The sequence below is a fragment of the Manis pentadactyla genome, chromosome 6 (assembly GCF_030020395.1).
Source record: "Manis pentadactyla isolate mManPen7 chromosome 6, mManPen7.hap1, whole genome shotgun sequence".
Taxonomy (NCBI): domain Eukaryota; kingdom Metazoa; phylum Chordata; class Mammalia; order Pholidota; family Manidae; genus Manis; species Manis pentadactyla.
The window spans coordinates 5,075,546-5,086,074 of record NC_080024.1 but is presented as its reverse complement, the minus strand read 5'-3'; the positions used below and the strand labels follow the sequence as shown (position 1 = coordinate 5,086,074).

The 10,529-nt window shown below is 55.1% G+C and overlaps 1 protein-coding gene across 2 annotated transcripts in view; it reads left to right on the top strand.

Annotated features, from left to right (window-relative positions):
* The window catches only part of SH3BP4 (SH3 domain binding protein 4), a 79,047-nt gene extending 68,915 nt beyond the window's left edge, over window positions 1-10,132 (top strand). For both annotated transcript variants that reach the window (XM_036901048.2, XM_036901049.2), the window contains 2 exons: window positions 7,123-7,311; window positions 8,117-10,132. In XM_036901048.2, coding sequence (XP_036756943.2) covers window positions 7,123-7,311; window positions 8,117-8,341 — 414 coding nt within the window. In that variant the 3' untranslated portion in view covers window positions 8,342-10,132. The remainder of the gene's footprint in view (window positions 1-7,122; window positions 7,312-8,116) is intronic.
* Window positions 10,133-10,529: the final 397 nt, after the last annotated feature.

Below are 10,529 nucleotides of genomic sequence, written 5' to 3'. Positions count from 1 at the left end.
TGCCAGCCCTCCCCCACTCGGCCTACACTCCCAAAAGAAAATGAAACTTGACCTTGGCAGGAACCTTGCCCCAGGTGAGGTTCCCCTTGTGGTGCAAAAGAACTGGTTTTGCAACATTTCCCCCCCCTCACTGCCCCTCCTCTCCATTGGCATCTTGTGAGCAGGCAAATGTGAACAATTGGGCAAACTTTCGACTAATTTCTTCCAGTGCATTCAGGGGGGCCACTGGAAACCGGGTGCTCCCAACACCTGGAGGACAGCAAATAACTGAAGAGCTGAGGGTCCTACTGTGATTTAACCAGCCCCCCACAGACCACCTCTCCCCACCCCTCTCATTTTGAAGAGAGTGTTCTGTTTAGGTACAGTGACTAAATGTCTCCGCTGCTGTCAGAGTGGGGCACAGGCCCCTTCCTCTGCCCCACAAGGCCTGCCCCTCTCACGCTGCTGGGGACCCACCTGTGCACCCTGCACACCAGCCCCTGCCGCCTTTTCTCTCTACCTTGAACATGCCCAGCTCTCCATTCCTCGGGCCTTTGCATACACTGTTCTCTCTGCCACCAATCTTATGTGGCTGGTTCTTCATCTCCTCCAGGTATCAGCGCAAAGGTCATCCCATCAGACCTTTCCTGCTTCCCTCAGTCAGGGAACCTTGTGCCTCTGGGTCACTGACCTCATCGTCCTGAACCGTAGTCTTCATGTGCCTTCTCAAATCCAAAATGGCCTCATTTACAAATGGTCTTGTTTACTTATTATATTCGTGGTACCTGTTACTACCTGAAGTGAACATAAGCTCCAGGGGAGCAAGGACACTGGTGCAGAGGAAAGCCTCCGAGAGCCGATGAATGAATGATGCAGGCAGGCCTCGGCTGGGCCAGGAAGCTGAGCTGGTGGAGTCCATGGGGTCAGGCCACGCTTCTCGGTCATTGCCACAGTGCATGTTGTCAGCATCAGGCCCCATCTGCAGGGCATCATGCGTGACCGTGTGGGCTTCTGTCTGCCCTTCATCACCCAGGGGATTTGTGACCACAGTCAGAAAATGTCCCTTCTGTCCCCAGCCCACCTAGCTCTCCAGTGGAAGCCACGACTGTCCCCGACAGTTTGGCCTTCAGCACCGATGAGTCCCCAGACCACACTGAAAGTGGCCGGGGCTTTGCTGGGTGTTAGTGGCACTGACGAAGGAGAGAACCTAGGGTGGACGGAGCCCTGGGTATTAGAGGGCAGTGGGTGGGGCCCCTGGGTTGGAGGGCAGTGGACGAACTTAGAGGACAGTGGACGGAGCCCCTGGGTGTCAGAGGGCAGTGGACGGGCCCCAGGGGATCTCTCTGCTGGTGGGATTGTGGGTTGGGATGAGCACCCATATTTGAAAAGCTTTTGAAGTCAAATCCTGTTGTCAAAGGCAGGACAGTGGTAATGGCGGGGGAAGGTGCGTCACCGCAGCTTTTAACAGAAGCAGCTGGGAGTGGGCATCTACACGCCACAGCCGTTAAACCCTCCTGCGGCACTCAGGGGCCATGCCAGGTGCTGGGTTTCAGGAACACAGGCCTTTCACGTGAGGAAGACTCAAGTGAGCCACCGCTGAGTGCAGGAGAGGCTTGTAATGAGCTCCGAAGAGAAGGGCCCTCAGTGCGGGCCTGCAGGGAGAGGCCGAGCTGGGGGAGGGTGGGGCGGTGGGCAGGTGCAGGAGCCCCCCCGGAAGGACCAGGCTCAGGTTGGAGGCACAGCGTGGGCGGTAGGGGGGGTAGATCCTGGGGTGGGGGTAGAACCAGAGGCTTGGAGAGGCTGTAGCTGTGGCAGTGCGGTGGTCCATGGGGCAGGGGGGTCGTGGCCTGGAGCCACCAGGGCCGGCAAGTGCTTTCTGTGGTTCTTGAGGGGGCGAAGTGTTGAGGGGATCATGAAGGAATCAAGGCGGGCCCAGGTGTGTCCCTGCTCCGGGGGCCCAGGTGGGCTTGCTCCTTGCCACATCCCACGGCCTCGGGGTCACCAAGGGCAGCAGTCCATGGTGTGCCCAGCTCGGCGTTCACTGCCTCAGAATCCCGGGTTGCCTGGGGCTGGAGGACCTGGTTTTCACACTCCTCCCTGGTTTACTCTTGTTGCAGCAACAAGCGGGCATTTCATGTTTACCAGAGGTTGGAGGTGAACAATACAGGTCCAATCCACAGGCTGCCAGGTTGGCACAGCCTCACGGCGTGTGCACAGATGCCCTTGGACTTTTATCCGCCATCCGATTTTCGAGCCTGGCAGCCGCGGCACAGAGCACACCCTGCCCCTTTTGGCTGGTTTGCAGCCGCTGCCCCCTCCTCACCTGGCAGGTCGGTGCTGGGTGGCTGGCCGGCCGCAGGGCCGGCGGTCGGCCCTTCGCTGCGGTGTTGGTCAGAGGCGCTGTCCGCAGGCCACGTGACACCAGCGCTGACCTTCAGAGCTCCCAGGTATTGGGTTTGCCCACTGCCCTGGCGCATCTAGGTTTTGTTTTCTCGAGAATGAAAATCACCCTCACTGATTTCTCTGTAACGATGGCGCGTGCTTCTCGAATCGGCGTTTTACAATCCTGAAGATGAAAGCAGAGGTCCTCCCAGCCCGTTTGCTCTGCGTGGCCTCTGCGAGCGGGTCAGCGTGAGACGCCGTGGGTACTGTGGGTGCCGCGGGACTTGGCATGCGGCCGTCCCGTGTCCTGCTTGTCCCCAGGAGGGTGGATAGGAGCTGTGCCTGGCGGCAGCCTGCGGCCTCATCCTGGGAGGTGCTGGCTCCTAGGTCTGCAGAGGCCCATGGCCGCTGTCCCCCGTTAGGGACGCTGCTGCCTGGCACCTCCATGTCCGTGCGTCTGCGGGCTTGTCCACACGCCAGTGCCCCCAAACGCGTCCCGTAAGCGGTAGGCCCACCTCAGACGTGAGAAGCTGTCGTTCGCTACATGGTGGCCGGTGCCTGTGGGAAGAGCAAGGCCTGAACGTGACAGGAAGTGAAGTTGTGCCCGTGTCAAGGTCACTGTGCTGAGACCGAGTGAGCCCGTCCGAGTGTGTGCCCACCCCACTTTAGCCTTTGGGTTCCACGTTGGAGTTTCTTGTTTTAGGAAGGGGAGAAACTACAGTCTATTCTTCATTTTCAGGGTGTCAAAGTCCTGTAGTGCTTCTTCTGATGTACTTCGTGGGAACCACTCTGGTGTGTTTGTACCATGAGTTACGAGCGCTAAGTGAGAAGCGGGCGTGGCTCAAGCTGCAGACCCGCGTGTATTCGGGCAGTGTCCGTCGTGTGACTGTGCGTGTGCGTGTGCGCGTGTGCGTGTGTGCATGTGCGTGTGTGCGCACGCACAGGCAGACAGAACCCGGAGACCCGGATTTCCGAGAACTGGGTTTTCATTCAGTGACATGCTTTCCATGTAAGAGGTTATTCCTGGTGCCTGGATCCCCTCTCGGATGAGGCGCCGGCTCGTTGCAGGGAGGCGAGTTGAGTCAGCAGGGTGGAGAGCTGACCTCGGGGGCGGGCTCACCTTCCCGAAGGGGCCCAGGCTGCCGCCAGAACTGATCCAGAATGAAGCCACTGGAGCATAGTGACCCCAAGTCACTGGTGATGGCTGCGGCCCAGGTGGCTTTGAGTCTGAGCTGTGGGAAGGAGGAATAGGGGTGCTGTGGGCTCTTTGCGGAGTCTCTCTGAGAAAGGGAAAGTTACTGCAGCATGCAAATGGGAGGAGTGTTTTTTAGGAGTGAGGTGGGGGTAAAATGACCACCCAGAGCCTGAGAGCTCCTGGAAATAAGGGGTGAGGCGGGAGGGGGAGGTCTGGGTGCCGGGAGAATGGTAGGTATTCATTCTCTGAATCGGCAGAAAAGCCACCTTATTCCCCAGAAGGGAAGGCAGTTAGCTAACCAGTGCGCATTTAGGTAGCACATTCTTGAGGGTTCCTGCATGGCAGCCCCGCAGCAAGAGGCTTGGCAGCCCTTTTGATGTCGGAGCATCATGGGAAGGAAGCAAGGGTGGAATTAACATACGGCAAAACTCAAATTATACTTGGCCGTATTTTCATAAGAATCGCTCTTAAAACAGGAGTTGGTAAACAATGGCCCATGGATTGTCTGCTTGTGTAAATGAAGTTTTGCCGTAACGCAGCCATGCTCACTCGTTCATATACTGTCTACACTGCTGTCACTCCATGCCAGTGGGCTTTACAAGAGAGCTCATGGCCCGCAGAGCCTCTCTTGCCCTTTCGTTGCCCTGACTTAAATCATACGCTCAGTTACTGAAATTCCAACCAGAATCAGCACCGTGCTCTGCTCATTGGGTATTTTTCTGGCCTGTGTGAACTTGTGTGTGTGCAAAAATTAAAAAGGAAGCTGCAGGGGGAGGTTCCAGAACCAGAGCCCAGCTGTGCAATTTTCTACTACTAAGACTTGGTAGGCACCCACGATGCTTAGGCTGCTCCTCGTCGATGGTGTGGGCGCTTTGTGGCAAACGAGACCAGTGCTGGCTCAATACAAGTTGTGTAAGGGAGCCCGAGCTAGTCAACAAAAGACGCCTTCATCCCTACACGCATCCCTACATGCATTGCACTCCCTGGAATGGAGCCGTGGGCTGCCCTGCACAGGTCCTGGGCCCTGTTTCCCCGGGGATAAGGCCCTACTCATTCTTCCTGCCAGGAATGACCTGAAGCAGCAGGTGACTCTGACAGGTTCTGCTACCTAGAAAACAAGGCAGCCTCCGTGCCAGGCAGCTGGGCACACAGACATGTTTGCTTTTGCGCCAGCACCAGTGGCCTGGTCGAGCCTCGTGGTTCATCCAGGAAGCCCTCAGGACAGCAAGCTTGGCTGCAGGGCCCCTGCCTGCCTCGGCGCATCGGGGCTTAAAGCACACCACACCAAAAACATTTAAATCTGGAATTCCACCGATTTATCACACATTCTTATGCCATACATGAACGTACATGCTGTTTATATCTTCTGAAGCACAAATCTAGTAAACATTTAGTTCTTTAAAACAATTTCACTGAATTTATCAAAATCCAAATGGAACCCGACCTTTTTCTGAAACGTACAACTAGTTGAAGTGTAATCCAGGCAACTATTTTATTTGGTTCAATTCCTGGTGTCATGTAGTGTCACAGACCTGGATAGGCCATTGGTCTGAGCACCAGGAATCTGGGTCCGCCTCTGTCTCTGATGCTCACCAGGGGTGGGGGTTCTGAGGAGTGGGTGGGCCCAGCACCCAGCCCACAATAAGTACTAAGTAATACTAGTTTATTAAAAACAAGAAGAGGCCACGTGGTCCCCAAACTCCCTCTTTCTAGCTGTGTTTTTGGTTAATTGTCACCCTTTCAGGTCCAGGGTGGCCTCAGATCGAGGTGCCAGGGCAGTGCAGCAATGCATCCAGAAGTCCCCAAACTGTCCCCGTGCCTTCCTATTGTTACGATCCCCCAATGTAACATAAAATGCGGATTAAGTACTCAGTCTGAAATAGCTGTGCTCTTTAAAGTAAGCAGCCCAGCAGGGGCCACTGGAGCGCCGAGTCAAGGCCATCTGCCGTCTTCACGAGACAGCTGACAGAGTTCTTGCAAGAGCGGCCGGTCAGTCCTCAGGATGGGTTGGTTTGGTTCATTGTTTGCAACACTTTCTCTTCGGAGTCTTGACGGACATGAGGTGCTCGGACAGTGTAGAGGGACAGGAAGGATGCCTGGCCTGGTGACGTTTTCTGCTGCCAGCATCTCTTTGGTTTTATCCTCAGGTGTCCCAGGGCCCCAGGGGGTCTAGTGGTGGCCGTGAGGCCCTTTTCCCAGGAAGCCAGGTCTTCCCCCTGGTGGGGTATACTTGGGCAGTGTTGCTGGATGGCAGGGCTTTGTGGAAGTGTGAGAGGGCAGCCCTCCCGTTGGGTGACATCCTCCTGGCCGGCTCAGACCCACATGCACGGCACATGGCAGCGGTCATGTACACTGGGGCATACAGTGCCATGTGCTCCTCACCATGTGCAGCCCAGGGGTCCTCCTGGCTCCTGCTAGCTGACGATTCTGTGTCTGTAAGCCCGGGATTGCACAGAACACCTTGGACCATCGAGCCCTGTGCTGGAAGCCCGCCTGATCCATCCCCTTTCCCGGATGGGGAATCAAGTCCCACGGTAGCCCCTGGCTGGTTGGGGCTGCTCAGGGACTCGGGCCAGGCAGGCACACACCTCCTTCCCAGGGTGGTGGCATTCCCTTCCCCGCTGAGCCCCTCTGAGTGAGTAACCCTGTCCTAAAGGCACCCCAGAAAACTCTGCAGCTTTGGGGAGAGGGCGGTCCCAGTGACTCTGGAAGGTGTCTGGACTCTCAGTTCCGGCCTCAGCCCTCTGTTCTTTCTCCCTGACAAGAGGCCTTCACTTTGTCTCCCAAACCTGAGCACCCAGCCCATCTGAGCCCCCCACATGCGTCTCTTCTGCCTGTTGGAGCCCCCCACCCCGCTGGCCACTGGCGCTGCATGCCCCCAGGCCCAGCCCTGGCCTCCCCACCCCCCACCCCCACCCACCCCCTGTGAGCCGCAGCCTTGGCGGAGAGCAGCGCTCCCCGCAGCCGCCACCTGCGGGTGGGAACAGGGCACACTGCCCTCCCCGTGTGTCGTGCCCTGGCAGAGGGCCACAGACCAGGGGCCCAGACAGCGGGAACACGCGCTCTCATAGGTCGCCCGCCAGCGGCTGTGTTCTGCTGGAGGCTCTGCAGGGAATCTGCCGTGTGCCTCTCTCCGTGCCCCTGGTCCGCGGTGCTCCTGGCCTGTGGCCGCCTCGCCCCTCTGCCTCCGTCCTTACATGGGCCTCTTCCTTCCGTCTCTGGGTTTCTGGATTTGTTTCTCCCCTTACACACCCATTGGATGAGGGGCCTGCCCTACTCCATCGTGACCTCGTTTTAACTAGTCCCGTCTGCAAAGACCCCACTTTTGAGGGACACATCCTGAGGTTCCAGGTGGACATGAATGTGGGGGACACTGTCAAACACAGGGTACCTGTAAGTCATAGCTTTTCTTCCATCCTGTGAGTCACAGAGGGGCCGGAGCCAGGGTGGGGGGGGGCACCTATAGGGCTTAGTGCTTCCGGGGTAAAGGGCGCCTTGCATCTGTGTTGGAACAGCACAACCAGACCTGCCGTCCATTCACCTCACGCCTGCTCCTTCCCCCGCAGGCCCTACTGAAAATGGACTGCCAAGGCCTGGTGGTCCGACTCATCCAGGACTTCGTGCTCCTGACCACGGCCGTTGAGGTGGCGCAGCGCTGGCGGGAACTGGCCGAGAAGCTCGCCAGGGTGTCCAAGCAGCAGATGGACGCATACGAGTCTCCGCACCGGGACAGGAACGGGGTTGTGGACAGCGAGGTGAGCAGGGCCTGTGCCTTCCCAGCCATGAAGTGCAATCACGACAGGATCTGCTTTATAGCGTTTTGATGGGGGAAAAATGGATTTAAGTGGGGAAGCATGTGCCTGGCACACCGCAGGCCCTCGCTGAGGGCGCTCGGCCCATCTGGGGGGTTGCTGACCGGCGCTGCTCTGGCCGGCGGCCGCTGGGCCTCAGGCAGGATGTTGGAACAGCGTCAGCAGAACTGCCTGCCCTTCACTAAGCCTCATCTTAAATTACCTTTAGCCAGGCTGAGTAGCACATGAGCAGAGCCCTTGTGACCAGTCCTGGTCTGGGTCTCTCCCCAGGACTGGGTGCAACCCAGTGCCTGGGATGATGTGGGCCTCTGGCCAGAGCTGGTCAGGGTCCTGCGCAGAGTAAGAGTCTTGGTCCTCTCACTGGTTTGCGGAGCTCACTTTAAGCTTCTGGAAAGATGGTTCAGGCTTGGGGGCCCCGGGAAGCAGGAAGCCCCAAGAATAAGGGCATCCTCTATTCTAAATAAGTGGCACCGCTAGAAAGGGCTGTGGGACAGGAGGAGAGAGGCCCTTTCTGTTTGTTCAGACACTGTTTGCTACACACCTATGGTTGCACAAAGCACGTTCTTCCTCAGAGATGTGCTGGCCCTGGACAGAGATGGTCCACCTGCCACTGGGTTTGTTTCACTCTTAAAAGAGTTGCATAAACAATGAGCGGAGGAGCTGGAACAGATAACCGGGTTGCATCTCTCACTGTCCCCTCGTCTTTCCCCCCCTCCCTCCCTTTACCTCGGACCACTCAACCGTCTAGGCCATGTGGAAACCCGCCTATGACTTTTTACTAACCTGGAGCCACCAGATAGGGGACAGCTACCGGGACGTCATCCAGGAGCTGCACACAGGCCTGGACAGGATGAAAAACCCCATCACCAAGCGCTGGAAGCACCTCACGGGGACACTGATCCTGGTGAACACCCTGGACATTCTGAGAGCCGCTGCCTTCAGTCCTGTGGACCATGACGACTTTGTGATTTGAACGGGCTGCCCCCTACCTGCTGCTGCTCTGGGGCCCGTGCCCTCCACCTGCCCTGGATGCCCGTGCTGGATGGGGCTGGAGCTGGGGAGGGAAGAGGGTCAGCTGCTCAGACAGACGCTGGGGCCCTCCAGGGGGGCCACCCCCAAGAACCAAGCACACGCAATGCTCCACGGTCTCCTCCTCCCCAGGGGAGGCCCCAAGGGAATTTCTAGTGCAGGTTGTTGCCAATCAAATAGCTTTCTATTTGTTAAGTATACATTTAAATTTAAAATCACTTTTTTTAAAGTATGGGGGGACGCATATGAGAAAGGTAGTATCTAATTTTTTAACGGACCATAAAATTAAAAAAAAAAAATTAAGTAGAGGCAGATGCTGTTGAGGTTTTTATGTTCTATAAAGACCTTTTTAAATTATGTTACAGGTGTATCTATTTAAGGTCATTGGGGGGCATTTCTGATCCCCAGCCACACTGCATTTCAACACTGAGCACAGAAACACACTTGTGTATGTGTTGAACCTTTTTCTGCTCCACACTTATAAAGAGTGAATCAAATAGGAATTGCAATGTTTCAGTAAATGAGTGCAGCCATGGCATTCTTTCTGAGAATGTCCCAGGTCCCACTCACCCCTCTTATTTTATTCTGCTCCTCATTTTTGCCTCACGTTGCAGTAAATGATCAACTAGGAAGCTTGGTTGAGGTTTAATTGGGCAGAGTTCAATCTACCAGAACGATTAGGTGCCCTTGAAATGAGGTGGCAGCTAGGAGTCGACGGTCTTTATAGCCCCTGCCTGTGTGCAGTTAGTCATTCGAAAGAAGAATGCCATTGCCAGTGAGGTAGGTGGTCCCTACTCCTCCGAGATGCCATTGTCCCGTTCCTTACTGGGGCAGGGAGTGTTCCCTGCAAGGCTGGAAGCCCCTCCTCTCTGTGGGCCTGAAGGAAACTTCCCACAAGGGACACCTTCGCTGGTGTGCAAAGGTGCTGGCTGCCATTTGCCAAATCTCTACTCTATTTCACCTAAAATTTAACCCGTCTCTCTTCCTGGTATACCCACGTCTCCTAGGGACTAAATAGTCTAAGGGAAACCATCTTTCTATACAGTATAAAGATGATCTGAGCAGGATGAATGCTACATAAAAATGAAAATGTTTCCCCCGTGGAACCAGGGACGTGGCAGGGGGTTGCATCGATGACCCTTACGGCTGTAGATCAGGGTGGAGCATGCTGTATTGAGTTCTGGGATTACACTCTAGTGATGGCATCTCCAAAGGGCATAAGGGGCAGGATCGAAGAAACATCTGGCAATCCAGGAATGTGCCAGGACATGCACCATCTTTTAGGACATGATGTCAGCCATCTGGGAATCTTGACTCTTCATTCTCTAAATCTGTTTTCTTGAAACATGTCGATTAGTATAGTCAAGGTATAATCCCTTCTTGGGCTGAAACATTGTTACATATCTATTGATTCAGATACTGAAGACCAACTGGCTAAAAACAACAACACACACAGACCAAAAGAAAACACTACGTCCCTTAAACTGCAAGAACCGAGACACACCCGCCCTGCCCACCACACAGATCAACCTTAAACTCTGCTTCTCAACTCTCCGCCTTCATCCTTCCCAGAGATCATCTCACCTTTTCCCCAAAAAAGAAACAAACCAGTTGCACCTTAAACCATGGATATTTTTCCTCAGGGGCTTTAAACAGTTTCCTATGCAACATGTCTTGTAGCACAAATTAAATTCTACAAAAGTTGCAGTAAATTTTATTTGGATATTTTAACCTATTAAGTGTGTGTGTTTTTTTCTGTACCCAACCAAACTTTAAGTAAAACAGTAAGACTTAGTGTCAATATGTAAATACCTGTGCATAGACTCCTGGCCCCCTCCCCTGCCAGTCAGCCCTGGACGTTAGTTGGTTTAACAGGTGTCTATTTTCTTGCTATTAATTTAACTGCTTTGGGAGCACGGAGATCGCCATCACTGACCAGCAGGAATTAGTGCTGCCCAGAGCATCCCAAGGGCACAAGGGGATGAGTTCCCTGTTTCTTGGCCCCACGCACCCGGAACTGGCGATCCCAGGCCCACAGATCAGTTAAGGACTGAACCATTTCCGTGTGTCAGGCATCATCCATTAGGTGCTACTTGCAGCAAACAGGACTCCAGGGGCCCTTCTCTGAGCAG